The sequence below is a fragment of the Bos grunniens genome, chromosome 19 (genome assembly GCF_055505025.1).
Source record: "Bos grunniens cultivar Pamir isolate PY7600 chromosome 19, Bosgru_T2T1.0, whole genome shotgun sequence".
Taxonomy (NCBI): domain Eukaryota; kingdom Metazoa; phylum Chordata; class Mammalia; order Artiodactyla; family Bovidae; genus Bos; species Bos grunniens.
Genome location: NC_141183.1, coordinates 43,005,450 through 43,029,159, shown reverse-complemented (window position 1 = coordinate 43,029,159; position 23,710 = coordinate 43,005,450). Strand labels below are relative to the sequence as shown.

The following is a 23,710-nucleotide window of genomic DNA, read 5'->3' as shown; positions in this document are numbered from 1 at the left end:
CAGTTTGGTTTGAACATGCTGAGTTTGGGGTGCTGTAAGGCATCCAGGTAGAAGAGCTAGAAAGCAGCTGGACAGAAATGCATGTCTGGAAAGGGAGAGAAGCCTGGGTTAGAGGTATTGATCTGGGAGTCATCAATATATATGCGGTAATTGAAGTGACGAGTGTGAATGAGGTTGCCTAGGAAGAGGGTGTTGTATAGAAAACAGATATGGTCAAGGACAGAGTCTTAAAGAAGAGAAGGACCTTTACTTCAGGGGCACATGGATGAAGGGAAGCTCAGAGGGACCGAGAAAGAGAGAAGAGGGACACAAGGGCAAAACCAGGAGCGGCAGAGAAGAAACTGAGCAGAAAATGCTTCAAAAAGAACAGGGCTGTCGATGGTCACATGTTGGCAAGAAGCACTGAAAAGTGCCTGTGAGCTCTGGCAACACGGAGGGCTTGGGAGGACAAGCCAGTCCCAGGTGTCCTCGGGCTGGGAACTGGGCCACCGGGGGTGGCGGGCGGAAGGATGAACGGCAGGAGGGAAGTAAATGTTGATGGCCCAGGGCACCAGGGAGGGTTGATGGAAGTTCCCTTCTGAACATAACATCTGTGGACTACTTCTCAACTGAGAGAAAAGAGCCGGCGGAGAAGGAGAGGCTCAAGGGACAGGAGACAGAGAAGACTTCATGCTGATGGAGCAGCTTTCCAGAGAGACCAGAGGGAATGGGTTCTGAAGCACAGGAGGAAGGGACTGGATGAGAGGTGCCCCTCCCACACCCAGACAGGAGGGCGGGGGAGGAGGGGACACCTGGAGAGGAGAGCGCAGGGGCCAGTGGAGGTTGGAACCCCGATTGTTATTAGGGTTCGGAGGCAAGGTCAAGTGCTGGGAAGATGCAGCAGGAGAGGATTTGAGGGGAAAGATGGAGAATGGGATAGCAGAGGAGCTCGGAACAGAAGCCAGGTAAGGATGGAGCGCGGGGAAAACTGGAGATCGAGGACCTATAGGAATTTCGGTCCCCACGGTTGCATCATTTTCCCCCACAGCTGTTTGGGAGCTCCAATCCAAGGAGGGCTTAATGCCCAAAGGTGGCCCTTCAGGGAGGGGGTTGGGCAGGGCAGGTGCTATGGGAGACTGAGAAACTGAGGGTGATGAAAACCAACTGGACCACAGCATCCAGATGGAGAGGAAGAGGAAGGGAAGTCAGAAAGGAATGGACAGAGCAGAGAAAATGGAGTGGGGTCCAGAAATGAGAAGTCTCGATGGAGTCACAGAGCGGGTGTCCTGAGAGGAAGCAAGGGGATGAGCCGCACACACAGGAGGCTGTGGTCAGAGATTTCAGAAGTGGAGCACTTCCAGAGATGATGAAGCACTGGGTGTATCCTGGGCGGAGTTGGGAATGGAGGTCAAGGGTCAGAGACAAGGGGGCATGACTCGGGTCATCGACATCCACGCCAAGGTCACCCTGGACACTGGCAGGTCCTGGATGGACGGGTGGAGAGAGGGTCTCTGAGGCTCCATCAGTGTGGGTCTGTGACTCAGGGGGGCAGTGGGAGGTGGGGGGGTCCTGCCCCATCTGGCATAGCAGGCTCCCTTGTAGGAAAGCCATCCTAAGGCCTGAGATGCCTTCCGAGTCAGGCTGTGCCTGAGGCCAAGGCACAGGGCAGGAGGGTTCCTCTGCTCAAGGAGCCCTTTGCCTCTCTGAGGAGCTGCCTCTGGGGGTCAGAGTGACAGCCAAGAATGGCAGGAAGATATCCTTTTGTGCGGCAGGAAGTCACTGACCTGGCTGACAAGGGCCTGCCCCGGGAGCCCGAGGCTCACCCCGCACCAGGGAGGCGCTGCCACGGCAACCCTTCTCCTGGGAGGGATGCCTGCCTCAGCCCTGGGCAGCTTCCTGCTGGAGGGACCGGTTCCTGACGTAGAGCTCAAGGCTGAGGAGCCCAGGGGCTACCGGTGGGGCATCCAAAACACTAGTTCTAACCTGCCCCTGGGAGGCTCTTGGGGGACTGTCTGGCTCAGCAGATAGCAGACACCCTCACCTTGGGCCCTGAGAGCAGGTGGCTCTTCTGTGATTTCTGCAGTCCATGGCCCAGGCTGCCTTCCCTCCACCACCAAGCCCACTGCTAAGTGCCCATCCCGGCCCTAGGCGGCCCAAACCAGCCACTTGAGCAAGGGCCAGCCCAGCTCTCTCTAGGCAAGGGAGGGCAGCTGGCTCAGAGGGGTCTGAGCAGGGGGAGGAGGGCCTGGTGGGGCCGTGGGGGCCCAGACATACCCGCCTTTCGTCCACCACGATGTAGTTGCGCCCGTGTTTCTTGGTCAGGTGTGGGGCCAGGACATCAAAGCGGCGGCGGAACTCGGAAAACACCATGTGGTCAGGGTAACCTAGGGAGAGAGGAGCCCAGGCCCATCAGCCTCGTCTGTTCCCAGAGAATGATGTCTCGAGGACTTCATAAAAACGAGGGCATCAGGGAGTAGCAGAGAGGAAAAGTGCAAGTGCTTGGGGCTGGAATCCTGCCCTGGCTCCTCATATCACATGACTTTGGATGAGTCACTCAACCTCTTTGAGCCTCCGTTTCCTCATCTTTAAATGGGGAGCCCTCCCACTTATCCCGCAGTCACAGTGCTTACAGGAGAAAACACGGAGAAACAAGCTTGGCTCACTTGTTGAATGTTCAGTAAAATGCTCCTTTCCTTTCCTCGGTTCCCTGTGGCAGGTATCAGAAAGGGCACCCCTCCTGCCCCTATCCTGACCGTGGGCCCTAGGCCTGGTGACCAAAAAGCCTTGTAGATTCCTTTTCCCTAAAGAGTGTCACCTCTAACAGAGATCCTCTACCACCTGGGCTTGAGGCTGGAGCAAGGTCAGCATGGAGGCCAGTGAGAGGTTACCCCAAGTCACCCGAGAACACCAGAGCCCATAGCAGAGGACTAAGAGACCTACTCCTACAGAATCTCAAACCAAAAAAGAAGCCTTAGAGCCAGAAAGACCTCATCCTCCAGATGTGGAAACTGAGGCCCGTGAGGTGGAGGGACAGGCTTGCTCAAACTCCCAAGAAGCAGCTGAGGGCAGCCCTGGATTCCAAACCGGGGCTCCCAGCAACCCGCTGGGGGCTCGCTCTGCCACGGCAGCCAGAGCTGCTCTGGGAAACCCTCCAACTGGGAGAAGGGCTGATGCATGTGCCTGATAATTGAAACAGGAGGCGGGGGCCGCCGAAGGGCCAAGACAAAGTGAGCTATTGATTGTATCTGAATTGCAATTAAATTGATGGGCCAGGATAGCAGGTCCGGACGCCTGGCATCTTAATTAATCATCAGTGCTATCGATGGGGGCTGGGAGCTGGGGGAGGGGAGGGGGGCCTGCCGCCGCTGGCTGCATCGACCTGCTTGTTTGAGTAAAGCACATTGATTTTGGTTCAGAGCGGTAACAATCTGGTTTTGAAATAATAAACACCAACTCCATATCAAGACGTGGGGACAGATCGATGATTTATTTTCAGCAGGGCAGGGAGCCTGTTTCCTGGCTCTGGCTGCTAAGGAAAAGTGACGGTGCCCCTGGGGGTACCTCATGGGGACCTGGTTATTGGTGGGTGGGAGCCTGCCTGATCCTCCAGCTAAGGGAGAAGAGGGCAGAAACCTGGCAACTCATAACATCTCAGGCAAACGAAACGCTATGGGGAAGCTGGTCTGCTTAGGTCAGATCTGCTCTGCCACTAACGAGCTGTGTGACTTTGGGGAAGCTACTTACCCTCTCTGAGCCTCAGCCACCTCATCTGGGGATGGTACTAGTACCTACATCTCATGAGGTTGTTGTGACGATTAAATGAGTTAATCTGTGTGGTAGCTTTAGAATAGCATCTGGTATACTATAAAAGTGCTAAGGATGTTAACCACTATTATTATCATCCTCTCTGGCCCCCTCTTCTAGATTGGTCCATAGAAAGGGTCTATCTGACCTTTGTTGGAAATTTCAAGTTCTTCAGAAAGAGTTAGCACCTCATTTCTCACTGCGGGGCTGGCCCCTTCTTACAGGCAGCTGTACCAGTAGGACACTGGGTCAGCTGTGGGCAGAGCTGGCCTACCCAGACCAGGGGAGGGGAAGGAGAGAGCTGTGGGGACAGGGCATGTGGGGTGCAGTTGGGCCGGGATGAAGAGGGCTGGACTGTGGAAGAGAAGGAAGATCAGCAGGATGGAGAGAAAGAGCGAAAGGAACAGACCCAGCTGGAGAGATGCAGGGAGAGACCCCAGGGGAGGCGGTGACAGAGAAGAGCGAGGTCCAGGGCCGGTGGGAGACGGGAGGGGAGAAGCTCCCCTCCAGACCCCGGGGTGGGGGGCCTGTTAGCGCGGTGGGGAGGGTCAGGGGCGGCTCTGGGATGAAGGGCCCCACCTTGGCGGTACATGCGCATGGCGTCGAGCAGGCGGGAGCCCCGGAGCTGGGCCCGCAGCAGTGGCACGTCCAGCGGCAGGAGGCCGCCGGCCTCGCAGTGCTCTCCCGGGGGCAGGTCCAGCTCGCTGCTGCTGCTAACTCTGCGGGAGGCGGCGGAGCGGGGCTCCCCGGCCCAGCCCTCGGCCACCGGCAGGAAGCAGTGGACGAAATGCAGTTTGGACTTCTTCACGGTGTCAATGAGGGCGTCCTGCCGAAGCGGAAGGATCGGTCCTCAGTGGGCGCTGACAGCCCGAGCCAGGAGGCGGGGACCGGGGTACCAGCATCTCCACTCTGGGCAGGATGGCAGGTGGCCCCCCTCCCCTCCCCCGGCCAGGACACTGCTGAGCCTAGCCAATCCTGCCCCTAGCAGGCCCCGGAGACCACTCACAGGCGGCTACATTGAGGAAGGACCGTGCCCCCCACCCGACCCCCGCAAGCCGCGACCGAGGCCAGTGGGGTGCTGAGCGAGCGCGGGTGACCTCAGTGAGCCCAGGAGGCCCCTGGCCACCTGCCAGCGTTCCGGAAGTGCCCCGGCGCCCCCGCGGGCACACTCACCACCTGCAGCTTAATCTGGATGCACAGGGACTTCTTCTTGACCGCCGCCATCCCAGTGGTGAAGGTCTTCCGCATGCTGGTGGCCCGGCGCAGCGCCAGCTGCGAGCCGCCCTCCAGGCCTGCGATGGAGCCTGAGAGCACCGTGGCGCCGCCCGCCCGGCCCAGAAACAGGTTGCTGATAATTTTTCTGCCGGGGGAGGGGAGGCCAGGGAGGGGAAAGGTCTCATTCATGGAGCCTGTAGAGGCCGGCTGCCCCTTCGCACAGCTCTTAGGACGCCCCACCACCCCAACATGACCGTGGCCAGGGGTCCAGGTTATCTGGGTGTGTGTGGGGGACCCTGGCGGGGGAGACCCTCCCCTCCCTCACCTGACAGAGACACTGCAGAGGAAACCCTCAAACAGCAAGAAGAGAAAACCGGGGTGGGGAGAGCGAGCGGCACTCTTACTTCTGGGAGTCCTGTAGGAGCCGGGGGGCATTCTGGGCGGCTGGGTTCTGCTTGGTGTAGCTCAGCCAGCCGGCCGTGTTGTATTCCACCCAGTTGGTGCCGTGGCTGTGGCCCAGGAGGAAATGGTGCGATTTGCTGCTGCGCAGGAGGGGGCTTTGGCCTGGTTTGGGGGTGGTGAAGAAGCAAGGTTCAGATCATCAGTGCCCAGGCCCCCCCTACCACAAAGCCCACGGACTCAGTGAGCCCCACCCCAGGCAAGGCCAGTTGGACTCATATATACATAACCAGGTTCTCAGGAGAGGAAGCGGGGAGCTGCCCTCCAGGGGTACCCACCTTTTTTGTCGCCTTCCTGTGGGCCATAGTAGGAAAAGAGGCGCTCCAGGAGGGTGTCCTCCGTGGCCCCTGGCACCAGAGCCTCCTCTTCCAGCAACCACAGCAGGCCCCTCGCCTCATCTGTGCGGGCCAGCGAGCGGACCTGGGGAGATGGAAAGAAATCCCACAGGGTCACACGGAGCTGTGGTGGGGGGGACGGGGGTGGCGGCCAGGACCACTGGTTCCCAACCACACACTCTAAACATGCTACATGGATACACACACATACATTCCAGCTCCTGCCACTCACGGCTGCCACCCTGTGGAGCAGGTGGGCAGCAAGCAGAAAGAAGGGCCAGAGAGAGAAGCCCACAGCACGACATGATTCCTAGGACCTGTGTCCAAAGTCCCGAAAGACTGAAGGCTTCTTATGAACGCCAGGCCCACGTCCAGAGGTTCTCCTCCACCTTCAGCCCTGGGAGGTCAGGGGGGCTTGAGCGAGCCCCATGTTGCCTGCACTCTCTGGGTATCACCTTCCAAGCACATTTAAAGAGCAGGTCTGTACAGAGGTTGGCCCAAAGAAGGCTGTCAGTAAGAGGTAAGAGACGGCTGTGGGGTGACCCCTGGTCCCCCCAGGAGGGGAGAACGCAGAGAGGGCCTGGAGCTCTGAGGGTGGGGTCACTGCAAGGTTATAAACTTGAGTGCCGAAAGCCTAAGATGGTTGACTTAACGCATGTAGCAGCTAAAACGGGCAGAGCTGGGGTGACTGGGGACAGGTGTCCGCATCTACCAGCCGGCACTTAGCAGCAGCCACCTGCCATCTTGGAAGAACCTGGGCCTGAGAGTGTTGGTAAATTCCCCAGTTTTCCAAGAGAATGTGGAAATACTGAATTCTGTTTCTAATTCCCCATACAGACCAAATAACTAGGTGTGAGGGTGCCTTTTCTATGCAGTTCCCAGGTCTTCCTTGGGCAGGAAGGACTCTGGCTGGCCTCTAGGGACTGGGGACAAGAGAAGTAAGAGAAGTGCCCTCTTTGACCCCAGCTGCCCAAGGGGGTCTGTGTGGACTAGGAGGAAGCAGAAGGTGGCTACGGACCGGTGGGCAACAGAGTAGCTGGAGCTGCGTGGCAGGAATGAGCAGGCAACCACTGGAGGGGCGAGTGGCGGGCGGGGTGCCCAGGGGCTCCTTTGCCCGGAGGTGCAGCTGCTGATGCCAAGGCCCATCAGGCGAGGGAGGTCCGAGGAAGGAAGAGACAGCCAAGCGCTATCCAAACACACCACCTGACCCACTGCTACACGTAAGTCCCCGGGGCCAACTGGCCCACCTCCTGGGAAGGGCAAAGACTCTCGAGGGAGGCCTTGGTGGGGGCCCAGGTATCAGGAAGAAAAGCCAACTTCCCCTGGGAGGTGGGGGCACTTGGGCACGTTAAGCACTTGTCCCAGGGGGATGGATACTCATTCTCTCAGGGCACCACCCCTGGGCCAGAGCCTTCCCACAGAGAGAGGGGGAAAGGAGGTGGGATCCAAGCAGAGGAGGGAGATCAGCAACCTGGCAAAATTGCCGGTTCTTCAATCAAACACCTTATGAAGCTTCCCTAACTGAAGACTGCCGAACTCTAAGTGCCCATCAGGCCAGCCAGTCCCCCAGGCAGCAAGGTGCCCAAGACGTTTGCCCAGTGGGTGACAAGGCCCATCCCCAGAATGAGGGGTGAGGGCTCACACCCACACAGCCCCTTGGTTTTATATCTGCATACTGTATCCATATTCGGCCAGAATGCCACCTCCTTGCCCTGCTTGTTCCTGTACTTGGGGACAAGGGGAGGGGATGACTGTGTCCTCTGGGTCTAGCCAGGCCCTCACCCGCAAGGAAGTGGTACGAGGGCTCCTGGCAGACACACTTGAAGCACAGCTGGGACAGGGCCTGAGCTCAGACACCCAGGGGCGAAGCTCTCTATGGCACCAGGGCCGAAGGTCACAGTGTCCCCTCCTTGGCCAGACCGGCTGACAGCTGAGGGCAGGGCACACAACTGCAAAGTGCTTGGTATCTGGGCCTGACTGCTGCACGCCCCCCACCCCCCCACAGTGTCCGCTCTGACTGGCAGGCAGTAGTTCATAAGGGAAGGGCTCTACCGAGGGAGAAGAACAGGAAGGGAGATAAAAGGCCAGCCCAGGCCCTCCCTGGAATTCCTACCAGGGACTGATGGGAGGCCTGGTCCACGGCGGCCACAGAGTCATCCGTGGCCGGCTCCAAGTCGTCAAATGCCAGCTGGATGTTCTCCTAGGAAGGAAGGTGGGGTGATAGTGAGCACGGGGCCATGTGCGGCCCTATGAGCAGGCCAGGCAGGGGACACTGGGGTCAGCAAGTCCAACGTCCCATCAGAGCATGAGGGACACTCCAGCAGCCCAACTGATGGACGCTCACCACCTCTCAAGGCCCCGCACTGTGCCTCTGGACAGTTAACCTTCTCCTCACCTCCTTCACAGTGAGATAAAGTCTCGTACACATTCCTGTTACTCACACCGGCTGATCTGGCCACCTGGAGTAAGCCCACTCTCGATTTCACATACTCATCCTTGAAACACTTGAAGAACAACGGTCATTTTTCTCCTGAATCTTCTCTCATCCAAGATAAATATCACCCCCCAACACCTCCCAGCTCATTTAACTCAGCTCCACGTGAGGTAGGATTCTCAGATCCCATCTGGGATACCCTTTTAATTAGTCATCACCCTAACACATCAGGAGACAGGGAAGGTCAGGCCAGACATGCGTGGAGGCAGGAACTGCCCAGAGATGGTTCATGGGGCCAAGGCAGGTGGCCTTGAAGGTGGGCAAAGAGGGGCCCCCAGGGAGGGGCCCTGCAAGCATCTTTGGCTTTTTGGAAAGCAAACTCCACAAAAGAAAGGATGCGCCCTTGGCAGGAAATGCCTCCTGCTCCAGACAGCACAGGGGACAGAAATGTCAGAGAGTAAAGAGCTGGGCAGGGAGCAGCCGGCAGGGAATCCACTGCATCCACAGATGCCCCCCGACTCCCGAGTGTGCCAGGGCCAGGCGAGCCTGGGGGGCTAGGCGGCAGGGGCAAGGTACTACCTCCTTGTATCTTTCCAATTCCTGAACGAAGGTCCGCTCGTGGAAGAGCCTCTGCAGCCGGTCCTGGGCATAGTTGTGGCACAGCTCCTCAAAGGAGGCCCCGCGGGCCGACCCACCCTGCTCAGGGTTCTGGAAGCCTGGGGTGTCCACGATCATCACAGAGCAGAGCGAGTGCTGGCTGGACTTGAGGGCCCTGCCCGGGGAGAGCCGGGTCAGAGCCCCCCAGGGTGGTGCCCGGTGGCCAGGCAGCCCACCCTGCCCTAAGCCTGATCCCCATCCCCGCCCAGGAGCCCAGGACCTGAGGGGAGAACTCAGCTGCTGGTGGAGGCTGGCTCTGCCTCAGCGACCCCACAGGCAATAGGCATCAACCCTACTTCTGTCAGGCCAGGAAGCCAAGAGTGCCTGGCACTCACCTGTTCACCAGGGAGACAAGAAGCGTGAAGAGCTCACTGTAGAGGCCGGATGCCATGCCCTCCAAGCATTCCAGCGCACTCAGTTTGGGGCCTGTGGGCAAGAGGGTCAGCTCTATCTCCTGCTCCCTGGGACTCCATACCTGGGCATGCTCCCTACCCACCCCCACCCAGGCCCAGGCAGCACGGAGCATCTGTTCGCCCAACAGTCTGCCCACCCGGAGATGGCAGTGCACCCTGGAAGCAGCCTCTGACCACACGGGACTCGAGTACCTGTGCCGTCACCCAGGCTGCTCTCCTCAGGGCCCTGGCGGAAGGACGTGGAGCGCTGCAGGGTGCCAGCCTGGTGGTGGTGCTTGAAGATGGCTGAGGAGAGCTCTTCCAGGCTGCAGCCCAGCAGGTACGCAGCCTTCTGGGCCCACTCATGGCGAGCAAACTGCCTGCGCCCAGCTATGAAGTAGAAAAAAGAATCTAGCATCTTGGGTCTCCTTCCTCAGGCTGCTTGATGACCACTGTACCCTTCGGCTCCCTCGTGCCCACAGCGATAGGGAACAGGCACCCTCCAGAAGGAAAAAACTGAGCCCTGATGACATCAGCAAGGGCTCCAGGCATAACAGGGACAACCACCAGCTGCCAGTGCTGCCTGTGTCTCTTAGGGGTGGCGTTTCCGACTCTTTGTGACCCCATGGACTCCCTCCCCTCCAGGCTCCTCTGCCCGTAGAAGTCTCCAGGCAAGAAAACTGGAGTGGGTTGCCATTTCCTTCAGGGGGATTTTCCCCACCGAGGGATTGAACCCCAGCCTCCTGCATTGCAGGCAGATTCTTTACTGTCTGAGCCGCCAGGGAAGCCCCTTGGACAGAATGAGCAGATCCAAAAAGAGGAGGTAACTCCACGCTGCGGCCACCAGAGGGCGCCCCAACAGCTGGGAAAGCCCCTTTAGAGGGCTTGGCTCCAGGTGCCAGTGGTAGGGAAGGACAGAGGACAAGCCGGCCCACCTGTGAAAAGCACAAGACCAGCCTGTGCCTGGTGGTGGGGGGGCAGGGGACGTGTATCAGAAGAGTACTGGCGCCCCCCCCATTCCATGGACACGCTAGGGCCCTTCCCCTTCGCCCCAGCCATCCACCAGGGGAGATCTCAAATGTCCACTGTGGCCCAACAGTGGGGAGGCAAGAAAGAGCTGCAGGGGGCTGGGACGACGCGCCTCAGCCAACACGCCTCTAATCGCCGCAATTAGGGAACGCTAACAAGAAACAAGGTTTTACCTTCGGCAGCTTCTGTAAGGCAAAGGACCAGCATGCAGCATGCAAAGAAAAACAGCGTGTTAGCAAACAGTCATCAGCTGAGCCTGCCAGGCCCAGGGTAGGGCCTGTAGGGGGTGGGGGTTTGTGAAGAAGAGCCAGACAGAGAACACAACCCCCATTCAGAAACTCAGAAACACAAACACACACACACACACACACGCACACATTCACAGCCTCATAGTATTTGTATGGATATAATCACACCGACACACACAGAAAGAGACCCAAAAATACTTTCTACCACACATACACACATGTGCGCGTGCGCGCGCACGCACGCACACACACACACACACACCCCTCTAGCAAATCCTGGAAGCTCTGAAGAGCTAACAGACGCTGCTCAACAAGGTCCATGTGCTGACGCACTCAGAGCTCTCCACATGCAGTCAGCACTGAGTAGGGCTACAGGAAACCTGGGCTGTCACCTCCTCAGAGGGAAAGAACGTCCTCAACACACAACCATACGCCCATCCACCCGCCCATCCACAAGTGCGGAGCAGCTTTAACTCTGAGCCCGCTTCCTCTTTGGCAGGGATGCCACCTGCTGGGATCATAAGGTACCTACCTTATGATGCCTGCTCTTTCCTGTTCCCACCCCGCCTCCCACCCACCAGCGCTTCCTCACTCCTGCTGACAGCCTGGGGCCCTTCATATCCCAGAGGAAGATGAAGCCAGCGCCCCAGGTGCCGTTCAGAAGCAGCAGCCCTTTCTCTATACTGGAGGAGAAAGAGGCGAAGAGGCGCTCAGAGCGCCGGCCCATCCATTTCATCTCGGAGGAAGGCAGACCAAGCCACACCAAGCTCCCAGCCATTCGTGAGACCCCAAGCACTAATGCTGAAGCTGCAGCCCATTCGATACCACGGCGCCTGCTGCTCCCTAGTGGCCGCCACCCTGACATGCAAGAGGAAGAGGCCCTTAAGAACCATAGCGCCTGCTGCCCCCTAGTGGTCTCCACCCTGACATGCAAGAGGAAGAGGCTCTTAAATACCAAACCAGTGAAGACTAGAGAAGATTGAGGGGAAACTGGCCTTGGGAAGCCCCAGGAAGCAACACACCCTTCCCCACCTATGCCCCACGGAGGGCATCCTGAGAGGTTCCAGGATCTGTACTCAAAGCACGTAGAAGAAGCTATTCCTGGGCCTCTGAGAAGCCCCGCTGCCCACAGGCACCCTTTCCACCCTCAAACCTGGGGCTTCTCCCAGGCCAGTGCCCTCTGCTCTGATAGAAAAAGCCCAGCCCCCAGAGAGAGCCCAGGGCAAGCACCAAGACAGGGCACGGTGGCCCCTACACCCCTGGTCGGGGTCAACGTCAGTTACCCGCTTGCTCCTCGGGGGCCTCTGTCAGGAAGGGAACAGAAGGAGAGTTATTCTGGGGGAGGCGGGCTACTCTGAGTTCGTGCCCTAGTCTTTCCCCCCAGCCCCCTGCTGTTCACAGCCCTTCCGGCCACTGTCGCCTCTGGCCATCACTGGCAGAGACGCTCCTCTGGGTGTTTAGAGGCTTCTGCTCTGATGAGGGGGACTGGGAAAAGGGACAAGCCAGAGAGAGGTGTCTGATAATAGGCAAGTGTGTGCGGGGTGAAGACAAACTGGGGGCGGGCCGGGCGCCCACCAGCTTTCCCTGGTGACCAGCCAGCCTGCTGGGCTCCACGGTGGGTTACCTTTGGTGGCGCCTGCAGCCCCCAGGTGGTAGATGGCAGCCAGGATGAGCCAGCAGGCTTTCTGTTCGTCCGGGGAGACGCCCAGCACCTTCATGGCCGTCTGGAGCTTACTGAACTGCTGAGCTGCCTTCTGCTTCTCTTCAGGCTGCAGGGTCAGACGGGCACATGGGCAGCGGATCTCAGACGGGGTGTCCCCTCAGCCATCCCCATGCTGCCAGGCCCTCAGGGCAGCCCAGGCTGGGGTACTGCCACCCACCTGGAGCCAGATTCCTGCTATTCCCCCGGGGCAATCCAGGCCACCCGAAGCTTCTCCTACTCTGAGGCCCCGGGCTGCCAACCTCCCCGCCACACACACACACACACACACACACACACACACACACACAGGCCCCTCACCTTGGCCAGCGGCACAATCCCAAAAACATTGTTCTCTGCCAAGTGGTTCAAGTGGAGCTCTGTCCTAGGGGTACACACGAGGCGTTAGTGGAGGGCTGGGTCCCCACACCGAGTCCATCTCCCCACCAGGGTGGAGGCAGAGACTCTGCCTCCAGACTCAGTTCCGTCTCTCCACCATGCCCTTCCATCAGGCACCTTTCCTAACTGGCCCGGATGCGAGGCTAGCACCCTGAGCTGCTTGCTCAGCCTTATCATTTATCCTTTTTTCAGTGAACACAGACAGCAAGCCCAAGGTCTAAAGGGAAGAGCCTGGCAGAGGAGCCAACATCGAGGCAAGGGGGCCAGCATGGAGGGCAATGGAAAAAAGGCTCAGTCTCTGGCCTGTATGTGGGCTCCAACACCAGCTTAGCCCCACACTAGCCATGGGACTGCAGGCAAGTCCCTGACCACCTGCACCTCGGGGTGCTTTCCTCTCTAGATCTGGTGTCACAGGGAGCAGAGATCCTAGCCAAGCCCTGGGAATGCTGAAGGGTCAATAGTGCCCCTCACCTATAGCCAGGCCCCCAGGGTCCAAGGCCAGGGAGCTCCTGCCGGGCAAGGCCTATGGCTCATTCAGCTCATCACCTCCAGGGCCTAGCTCATAGCCTAACACATAGTGGCCGTGAAATAAACAACCGGCATGGGATGCAATCAGGGGGCAAAGCCCAGGAGCTGTCAGTGGGTGGGAGCCTAGAGCATCCTCCCAGTGCCCTCTGTCCCACTCACCTGAGGGTGCCATCCCCACAGGCCAGCAGGTAGTAGAAGACGTTGAACGTGGCCTCACCGGCTGGACGTCGGGCCACACGCAGCTTTTCCAGAAGCATGGTCTGCGGCATAGCATAGAGAGTGTGTGGGCCAGAGCGCAGGCCCAGGTCAGGCTTCCCCAACCAGGCCCGTGGCAATGAGCAGCTGCATCTTATTCTCCAGGAGCTCAACCAGAGGCCAGATCACCTCACAGGCAAGCGTGGGGGCAGACCACAGAGCTGGGGAAGATCACAGGCCCTGCCACCCAACCCAGCCTCCAGGGGAACCAGGCACTCGGGGTGAGCTATTTCACAAGCATGGAAGGGAACCAGCCTCAGAGAGGGGGCCTTACTTTACTGACAGGCCAGTCTTGCATGGGTCAGTCAGGCTGAGAGAAGGCCCTGAGCAACTAAGGTGTGGGCCACCCGGGGATAGGCAGGAAGCCAAGCCATGCCCCACCCAGGGCAGGAGGCACGGCGGGTGGGCAGAATGTGGAGGGCAAAGCAGGACAGCCCTGCTGGGGCTGGGGTCCATTTCGTTGGGGCAGAATCTCAGGAAAACGAGGCGCAGGAGACAGTCTGGTTTCTAGGCATGAAATCGGGCAGCCAGTCTCTTACCATCCTGCATGTCCCTCACCTGAATAGAGGCGGAGGCCACCTGGCCAGCCTGGTCAAAGTCCAGGGAGAGGATCTGGGAGAAGCGGGTGGCGTTGCCGTTCATGACGGTGGGGCTATTCCCAAAGGCTTCCAGGAGGGTGGACAGAGCCTGCCACTTGTCCACTACAGAAAACAAACCCCGGGGCTGTCAGGAAGGCCAGGTGCTGCTCGCCCCCAGCCACGGGCTCCAGAGGCCCAGGCAGAATGGGAGGCTCAGCCCGTGGCTACTCCCCTAGTACCCAAAGGCTCAGTTACTCACACCAGAACTGCTGGGGACAGAGGGGATTTGAGGGCACAGAAAGGCCCGGGAGGAAAAGAGCTGGTATCTTGGCAGGGCCTCCATCCCCACCCCGTCTCCAGCCCCTGCCCCCTCTCCAGTCCCGCCCCGCCCCCTCTCCCTCCGGCCCCGCCCCTCTCCAGCCCCACCCCCTCCCAGTCCCGCCCCGCCCCCTCTCCCTCCGGCCCCGCCCCTCTCCAGCACCGCCCCCTCCAGTCCATTCTGTTTCCCTGGTTGCCTCTGCCTCACCAGAGAACACCTTGTTCCCACTGGTGCCTGCGATGGTGGCCAAATATTGCACCAGATGCTGGCAGCTAGTGGTCTTGCCACTGCCACTGCTGCCCAGGAGGATGATGGACTGGTCCTGACGGCTCATAAGCATCGCCCTGTAAGCGGTCTGGGCTACTGCGTAGATGTGGGGGGCCATGTCCTCCCGCCGACACCCTTTGAACATGTGCATCACCTTGGGTGTGAGAGGAATGGAAAAAAGGGATGGGCGTTCTTAGCTGGCCCCATGTGGACAGCCTTCACCCCCAAGACCCACACCTTTCTGGGCTTTTCACTCCAGAGGAGCCAGAAGGTTTGGAGGCTAAGGTCATGCATGGAAATGCAGATACCAGTCAAGTCCTGGCCTCCGTGTGAGGTGGGGGGTGAGGCTTCTGTCCCCATCCCTTGAAATGACTCCTGTCCCCAAGGTCACTGTGAGTATGGACAGGAGCCCCGTGGTATGCCAAGTGGAAGGGGCAGAGCTGGGGAAGGCAGGCAAGGTGGGGAGGTAGAGGGTGGTGGGTCTGTGGGGCCGCACCTTCTCCGAGTACACGGCCGGGGCCCCTCGGGGACTGAGGACCAGCAGGCTGGGGCCAGCATACGTGTGCAGCAGGCTGGCACCGTAGCGCTGGCGCAGCGTGTGCAAGACGCTAGACTCGTTGAGGTACACCAACGAGGCCAGATCCTCCAGACGGTCACAGGAGGGAGCATTGGCCTGCGGGATGGGACAGACAGGTGGGCACCGAAGAAGCAGCAGATCTGGTTGGCCGCGCCAGCAGACAGCCTGCCCAGCCCGACACGGCCCGCCTCTGGTGCCCTCCACCAGCCTCCCGCGAACCTTCTCCACGTCATCCTCATCCACGTCCAGGACGGCCCCATCATGGTCGAGCTTCACGCGCACCTTCCCCTCAGGCAGGCTGAGCTCCTTGGATTTGAGCTGAGTGGCTGCAAAGCAGGGACAGACAGACAGACAGACATGGGCCTGGGAAGCCATGGCAGTCCTCTCTGGGGCCTTCACGGCCCTGCCTTCTCCCTGTGCACCATCCAGCCCTGGCCAGACCCAGAGGCCCAACAGCTGCCCAGTCCTGAAACCAGAGAGGCCCAGGCACCTGGCCCCTGGGCCTCCCCAGACTCACCCAGCGAGAAGCCATCCTTATGGACAAGCCACACCTTCTCTGTCTCATACCAGGCCTCCTCGGCTGCAATCTGCTCTTCTGTCTTCACCTGTCGGAGGGAGGGGAAGGACAGAGAGTCGGAGCCTGTTCTGGAAAGCAGGCAGGGACAGCAGGAGGGGAGATGCGTGACGGGAGGGGCTTCCAGATGAGCCACTGGGCAAGTGGGACGAGAGACATCAGAGATGTCAGAGAAGAAAGACAGGGACACGTGGTGGATATGCCCAGGAGATAGCAGATCCCAGGAGAGCAAATCACCTGTCCCCTCTCCGAGAAGCCTGGACCATCAGTGTTCTGCACCCTGAGCCCTCACCCTGGGCTGCAGCTGCTGTGACCTCACAGGCCCAGCTTCTCCATCATCCACCTGACAGTCCCTCCTTCACCAAGCAGGGAAAACGCATGTCCTCAAATCTGAGAATGTCTCCCGGGGACTCAGTGCAAGCTGATGGGAAGGTCTGGATTCCTAGCCTCGTCCCTGGCCTTCCCTCCAGAGGATGCTATCCTGGCAGGGGCTGTGTTCAGATGCACATGCCAGCCTCCTGTGCCCCCTCCATGCCTCCCCAGAATGGGCCCAGACCCATATGGACGTGCTGAGGCCACAGAAGGGCATGAAGCAGCGTGGCCAGGGACATGAGGCAGGGGCGGGGGCAGCACTGCTCTGTCAAATGCAGGAAGAAACATGCATGCCACACGAATGGGCATGGACATGGGTATAAAGGGGCGGGGAGCCCCTGGAGGCCCAGGTGGTCACCAGTCAGAAAGAAGCATTCACGGGCACTGTCAGGGTGTGGGGCTGCCAAACCTGGCACCCCCTAAGACAACCTGAGCTGAGCAGAAATGGTGCCTGGGGGAGCTGGGCAAACGGGAGAGGGGCTCAGCCCCCACGGCCCATCAGGGTCCTTTTGTCTTGTGGGCTGAAGGGCAGCAGGATTCATCCAGTGGCCTCGTGGGGAGATGGTCACCCTCCCCAGGGCATGAGCAGTCCTCAAACGAGCCCTACCTCCCAGCTCTCTGGGGGTCCCCAGCTCGGAGGTATAATTAGTCTCTTAGAGTCCCCCATCCTCATGAGGCCTGAGGCCAACGTACAGACACTGCTCTGTGATACTGATCCTCTGGGTGAGGGATCATAAAGGACAAGAACAAATAATAACAATAAGTATGTTCTCTATTACATTTCTTGGAGCTGAAAGAAAAAGATCTGTGTCCTACTCCCAGGGTGGATTCCAGCTTCAGATCACTCCCTCTCCCTTGCTTCAGCTCTCCTGGGCTCTAGAGTCAGAAGGCTGGCTAACACAGTGGTCTCTAGACTCTGCACATTGTGGACAGGTGAAATTACCCCTCAAACAGGAGGATCACCATCATGGGGCTGCCAGCGTTTTAATAAGACATCTTTTTAAAAAGGCTAGATATTTATATTTGAAAAAAAAAATGGCTTTATAAAACAAAATTATTTAAAAAGAAATCATGAGACAGGTGAAACCTTTGTATTGAATGGGCACGTGGTAGGGGACAGATGTTTGGTGACTGATGACATCAAAGGATAAGGGCCTCTAACTAACTCAACTAAGTCCTTCAAAGCTAATCCGAAGAGAGGTTCCCACACTGGCCAGCAGGGGGAGACAGAGGAGGCACTTTTTCAGGCTCCAGAGTTGGGGAGGGGGCAGAGGTGGTGGTGGGGCGCTGGGTAGAGATTCAGTCTTTTCAGCTTTCTCTACCCGGAGCTGGAGCCACAGGAGACTGGGGTTCGATCCCTGGGTTGGGAAGATTCCCCCAGAGGAAGGTATGGCAACCCACTCCAGTATTCTTGCCTGGAGAATCCCATGGACAGAGGAGCCTGGAGGGCTACAGTCCACAGGGTCACACAGAGTTGGACACGACTGAGCGAAGACACACACCCAGAGACCGCAGAAACAGAAACAGCTAGGAGCCGACACTCTCGCCAGGCCCTCGGGCTTCAGTGGCTGAGAACCTCGCGCCACAGAGGCCTAGAGGCTCCTCCAGGGCTGGACACAGAGTGGTGGCCCCATGTCCAGCTCCCGGCATCGCCTCCCCCAGGGATCCCCCCAGATACCAGCTGGGAGCCAGAAGGGGAAAGAGGCCTTACACTCCAGCACGAAGCCCGAGCACAGACGCCAGCCCAGGTACAGGCCGGGGGTGGCGGGTGGTCACCGGAGGGCTCCTGAGCGGGGCAGGAGTGCCCTACCTGGCTGTGGGCAGGAGAGGCGGCCTCAGGGTCCAGCTACCAGCGGCAGGCAAAGGAGAAAGAGAGAGAGAGGAGAGGGGTGAAGACAAGCAGGCTGTCCGCGTGTCCCCTTCAGCAAGCACCCCGGGCCAAGTAGGGGGAAAGAGGGACGCATCCCCAGGAGGTAAGGGGGCTGGCTGGGGCAGGCGCATTGCACCCAGGTAAGGAGAGGCCAGACCAGGTAAGGAGAGGCCCTGGGTGGTGAAGAAACACTTGTCACCATCAGACTCCTTAGTGCAGATGCTCTGATAAGTCGTTCCCTGTGACAGGTGGCAGCCTCCCTGCCTCTGGCCATAGTCTCTCCTAGGCCATCTAGTCTACTCTGCAACAGCCTCCTCTTCTGTGTTGCTAGGCCAGGCCACCTCACCACCCACAGGGCCCGAGACCCTGGGAGCCTGTGGCCTGATCTCCCGGGAACTGCCCAGCCTAGCTCCCCTGTAGCCACCAGACCCCAACATGGGCTGTCCCTGGCCTCCAAACACCCACCCGAGGGTGCCACTCCCCAAGCCAAGGATGGTCTTTCAGAGCTGTCACCTCTGCGTAGCTCATCAAACAAGACCACCAGCAGCTCTATGTCTAGGATCCCTTCTTCAAAGTCCCATAGCACCCACCCCACTCCCACCCCACAGCACGCAGAGGCTGCATCTATCCAGGTGCACCTGCCAGCTGCCCAAGGACCACAGATTGTGGCCAGAGCCTGTGGCCAGCCTTCACCTCCCCATCTCGGTCTGGTTACTCCAAGGCCTTTTTAGAAACGAAGGGGAGGCCGCCCGGCCTTGGACCTTGCCTGTGAGAAATGGGCAAGGAGTTTAGAGCCCCACTTGGGTCTGGAGAATCAGGGCTTGATCAAAAAAGGAGAGTGACTGCTCCCTGCCTCACACCCACTAGGTCCTGGCACCGAGACAGGCCCTCTGGGGCAAGAGACTGGGGCCAGAGGAGCGGGCTGGATCTCCAGCCAAGAGGGGCCCCTCCCATGGGTTCCCTGGAGGAACAGGCCTCACTGTGCTCAGACCCCCCGCCCTGCTCTTCTCTCATTTCTTCACGTGGGAAGCCCACGTGAAGGCCTCCAGGCCACCAGGGAGCCCGCCTTCCATGGTCAGTGCTCCTACACACACGGACACACACAGCCTGGCCGGCAGCCCCTGCTAAGAGACAAGGGACTGGGAACCACAGGTGAGAGGCAGCATTACTGGAGCTGTGAAGATCCTCTCGAGCCGCCGGTGGGCCTCCTCTGCGGGGGTCAGCCAGACCTCAGGGGCAGCTCCAGCCTAAAGGTCAAACCACCATTAGTCCTGGCCCCCGGGAACGTTAGGGGCACAGCACACCAAGCTTCTAGCTCAGGAAGCCACTGGGACCCCCATGGGTAAGTGGAATATGGTCAGTGAGGCAAGCAAGGCACCACTTTAAGCTTTTAAGCTATCAAATGACAATAAAAGGGCTTCCCCGCTATCTCAGAGGTAAAGAATCTGCCTGCAATGCAGGAGTCGTAGGAGACAGAGGTTCAATCCCTGGGTTGGGAAGATCCTTTGGAGGAGGGTGTGGCAACCCACTCCAGTATTCTTGCCTGGAGAATCCCATGGACAGAAGAGCCTGGTGGGCGGCAGTCCATGGGGTCACAAAGAGTTGGACACGACTGAAGCAACTTAGCACGCACGCAGGAGAATAAAAAAAGGTGCCTGGGAGCTCCAGGGTTAATTCTTTCCACCACCTTAACCCTTTCAGCTCCTAGATGGCCCATTCTCCCATGCATCCTCTCTGGCCCCCGCCCCAGGCCCAGGAAACACATGGCTGAACTCCAGGTCAAGGCCCATCTCAGCCCCAACTCGACCCAGAGAGCCAGAGGGAGGGAAGCCGGCCCAGGACCAGGCACATGACCCTCTCTGGCTCCTTGGAGGTTCTCCTTACGGGCTAGCGGTTCAACTCACGACCAGCCCATCCAGCCAAAATGCCCCTGCCAACTCCTGTGTGCCAGGTCGTCACTTCCCTGAGACAGAGTGGGCCAGGAGGGATGGGGGAGCTGCGGCTGCTCCCCTCTCAGTTCTTCAAAGCCCAGGAAGAATGGAATGGGGAGCAAGGCGGGTCTGGGACCTTAGGAATCCTATCGGGTAGCAGTCAGAGAGGTAGGCCTCTAGGACCTGGGGGACAGGACAGGCCTTTAGGAAGTCCCCTGCCCCCACGTCCCCGACTGTCCCCTTCCAGCCAGAAGGAGCAGAGAGAAGCAGTAGTGAAACTTGGCACGTACCCCACTCCCCTGCGCAACCCCATGAGGCCCCAGAAGGGCTCACAAAATGGCAAAGCTTGAAGAGAAATGCCCCCCAACCCAAGGACCAGCCAAGCAGGCATCACCTTCCAGGGAAAGGGGCTGGATGAATCCCCTGTGCCTCTCAGCTTCCTGTCCCACCCAGAGGATACTCTGTGGACAGATGGGAACCCCAGATCCAAAGGGGGGCCCACTGTGCTCCTTTGCCACTTGGGCCTAGAGTTCCTCAAGAGTCCTGCTGCCAGAGGGGACAGCAGGGGACAGTTGTCCAGGCCTGAAGAAACCATGACGGCAGGGATGGCATTAACAAACCCTGTTATCAGCGTCACCGTGTGCTCAGTCACTCAGTCGTGGCTGACTCTCTGCGACCCCTGTGGGCTGTGTCCCGCCAGGCTCCTCTGTCCATGGGATTTCCCAGGCCACAATACTGGAGTGGGTTGCCATTTCCTTCTCCAGGGGATCTTCCCGACTAAGGGATCGAACCTGCGTCTCCTGCCCTGGCAGGTGGGTCCTTTACCACTGAGCCGGGGCATCGTTTTCTCGTGGAAATAATGTGCTTGGTCATGGGTTGCTGCTCATTATGTACATCATAAGACATTCCCAAATACAAAAATCACTCATTTCCAAAATACTTGTGGCCCCAAGGGCTTCAGAGGAAAGACGGTAGACCGGTATGAACCCCATGCGACAGCGGAAGGCTTCGAGATGCTGAGGGCCCGCAGGCGTGAGGGGCTGGGGGCACGGTGTGAGCACAGGCCACCTGACCTCAGAAATTCTTTCTACCCTTGCAACGATCTGCTAAGATTCTGACGGGCAGCTTGGGATGTGGCGCCTCCCGCTGACACGGTACACGGCTCAGGGCCAGGCCCCACCTCCCACGAAGAGTGAGAAAAGAGCAGCTCCATGCGGTCAACAGGGCCCCTGGGTTCTGGCATTCAGTAAAGGAAAGCCATGCAGCCCTGCCATCTGCATGTGGCCCGGGCCCAGCTTCTTTGCGGTCATGCAGGGCTTGTGCAAAAGAGCCTGGGGAAGCTGACCGCCAGCCCTCCGTCGAGGACAGCGAGGGGACCGGGCGGTTAGTGACACACTTGGGTACCTCCTGCTGAGCATCAGGGACTGCTGACTTGTTCGGCTGCGATCCAGTGAGGTTCGACTTGAGGTTCGGGCCAGCGGAGCCTGGGTCTGCCAGCTCTTCCGGCGGGGCCGGGGAGCCTGGTTTCCCTGAGGAGCCTGGCTCCTGGCTGGAGGAGGGCTTCTCTGCCTTCCCAGGAGACTGCCTGCCCCGCGGCTTGTGGTCCTTGCCCCGGCCCCGGGACATCAGGCTCCGCAGGCCCACGGAGAGCTCGTCCTTGGCTGCCTCCTTCTTTGCTTCGGGCTTAGGCGGAGGAGCGGGGGCAGGTGGGGGTGGCGGCTTGGGGCCAGGGGCTGCCTTTTCTGCCTTCTTGCCTCGAGCCGGGTGCTCAGGGGATCGGACCCCTCTGCCCGGAGGCTCCTTGGCGCTCCCAGGCTCCTCACCAGGCAGCACCCTGCTCACCACCTTCCTCACTGCGTTCGCCACCCTCTTCCGGGACAGGCCCTGGGCCTCCTCGCTGGGGCCATCCGCTGAGGTAGCCGCCGGGCCGTTCATGGCTGGAGTAGAAGTGGGGCTCTTGGCTCTCTGGGGAGGCTCGGAGGGCACAGGGCTGGTGGAAGGCTGAGGACTCTTAGATGGGCCACTGCTGCCCTTTGAGCTGCCCTCTGGCTACGGTCACACAAATATAGGGAGACATTAGCAGCAGGCCCTGTGTCCCTGCCCACCCTACCCAGAGGAAGTAAGAGGCGTGCCCTCACGCCTGGTCACGGAGAACTTCCATTCATTCAACAGACAACACAAGCTCCAAGAGGCCGCCCCAGGAAGCCCCCGTTCTATCCTCCAGATAGAACAATTGCATCGAAGAGTTTGGCTTCTCTCTCCCACAGAGCACAGGCAGGTCACCTGCTGTCCATCTCTAGGCTGAGCTTTGAGAGGCCAGCACAGGATATCCAAAGGCCCAGGAGGAACCCCAGCAATACAGGCTTACATCAAGACAGCAATCAAGCTCGGATCCAGGGAAGCCCAATCCCTCACAGACCAAACACAGCAGAGATGCAGCACAGTGAGGCCAAACACCCATTCCTACCATTAAATCCTGCACCTAACTCTGGGCCTTCCTGCCTCTGTGGTCCTCCTATGACCCGGCTTTCTCAGCAGTCAGCGCCAGAGCCTGCCCATCCCAATGAAAACCACAGCCAGGAAGGAATTCTCAGCCCTCAAACATGCCAAGCCTTTTTCCTCCCGACTCCTCTGGTCTGTGGCCACCATCCACTCCTCACCCGAGCTCTCCAGGGCTGCGGAAAACCAGTGCTGGCCCAGGAAGCTTCCACCTCAGCCTGCTTTCTGCCACTCTCCCCGCCGTTTTCCTTGTGCAAACCTCTCAAGGACTGGAGACCTCCTGACTCCCAGAGTGTGTGTGTGGAATAATAGGAGGAAGAGGGGCAGCTGCGACACTCAAAGGGTTAAGCACTCAAGCAACCACATCTCAGCTCTGCTCAGAGCTGGGGCCCTGGCTCAGCCCACTTCTGGGCACCCAGGAGTTCCCCAGAGATGCTGTGACATTCTGCCTGGTGGAGACAGTCTGTGGTCCCCAGGGATTGCCACTGGGCATGGCAAACCAGGCTGGCTAGTATGGCAGGGCAGTCCCCTGCAAAGATGGCCACCCTGCCTGGGGAAGCCAGGTCAACCAGGGGGCCCCTTGCTGGTAAGCCTCTGCCATTCATGAGATGTGCTTGAGTCCTCGTTCTCCCAAACAGTGACCTTGGTTCTAGGGTGTTCCTGGGTACCAGACTCTGAGAGGGGCTGGCAGCCACTCTGCTGATATGCAGGAAGGCGCTCAGAGAAGTGGACAGACCTCTGGCTGCCATGTGTGGACTGAGACCAAGTGACCTCAGCCCAAGCCTCAGCAGCAGGGGTGGCCCGGCTGCAGGGGTGGGGAAGGGAGGCCTTAAAGGGGCCTCCTCCTCAAGCTCTTGGGTTGAGAGTGTTCAGTGGCATGTAGAGCCCCTAGAGCTGACGTGACCCCCACTGCTGGGTCCCACGCTCCACTCCCTTCTGGCTTTCCTCCCACACCCTTTAACTGAAGCTAATGATCACAGTGATGATGCTAGTAACTGCTAACATCATCCGGAGCTTATTATGTGCCAGGCAGTCTTTTAAGCTCTTTACATCTAATTCTCCCTCCCCAGCTGGCATGCTCTAAGGCCCCTCCCTCACAGATCTCAAACATATCCCTTTGAAATCACCCTGGCCTGGCAGGACTGCTAACAGATCAGGTAGAAGCCGTTAACACCTGGCTAATCAAATCTCCACCCAAGGAAGCGGGGCGGGGGAGGGCAGGCACCTTCTGGGGTAACGAAGTTCGGATCTGTTCCGTGACCCAGTAGTCCCAGAGCCCTTGGCCCTCCT

At 59.1% G+C, this 23,710-nt stretch overlaps 1 protein-coding gene across 32 annotated transcripts in view; it reads right to left on the bottom strand.

The window, feature by feature from the left end:
• The window catches only part of MYO18A (myosin XVIIIA), a 101,238-nt gene that overhangs the window by 30,321 nt on the left and 47,207 nt on the right, over nt 1-23,710 (bottom strand). For 8 of the 32 annotated variants that reach the window (XM_086359961.1, XM_086359982.1, XM_086359968.1 and 5 more), the window contains exons 3-21: nt 17,832-17,966; nt 15,692-15,779; nt 15,394-15,500; nt 15,094-15,270; nt 14,538-14,751; nt 13,992-14,134; nt 13,338-13,438; nt 12,573-12,636; nt 12,177-12,321; nt 11,836-11,856; nt 9,489-9,665; nt 9,219-9,309; nt 8,806-8,998; nt 7,906-7,992; nt 5,736-5,877; nt 5,403-5,562; nt 4,957-5,143; nt 4,363-4,609; nt 2,254-2,363 (exon numbers count right to left, since the gene is read on the bottom strand). In XM_086359961.1, coding sequence (XP_086216087.1) covers nt 2,254-2,363; nt 4,363-4,609; nt 4,957-5,143; nt 5,403-5,562; nt 5,736-5,877; nt 7,906-7,992; nt 8,806-8,998; nt 9,219-9,309; nt 9,489-9,665; nt 11,836-11,856; nt 12,177-12,321; nt 12,573-12,636; nt 13,338-13,438; nt 13,992-14,134; nt 14,538-14,751; nt 15,094-15,270; nt 15,394-15,500; nt 15,692-15,779; nt 17,832-17,966 — 2,589 coding nt within the window. Of the gene's footprint in view, nt 1-2,253; nt 2,364-4,362; nt 4,610-4,956; nt 5,144-5,402; nt 5,565-5,735; nt 5,878-7,905; nt 7,993-8,805; nt 8,999-9,218; nt 9,310-9,488; nt 9,666-10,477; nt 11,742-11,835; nt 11,857-12,176; nt 12,322-12,572; nt 12,637-13,337; nt 13,439-13,991; nt 14,135-14,537; nt 14,752-15,093; nt 15,271-15,393; nt 15,501-15,691; nt 15,780-17,831; nt 17,967-19,159; nt 19,238-21,325; nt 21,971-23,710 lie in introns of those variants that run through there. The other 24 variants (XM_086359972.1, XM_086359988.1, XM_086359989.1 and 21 more) reach the window with 11 other exon arrangements.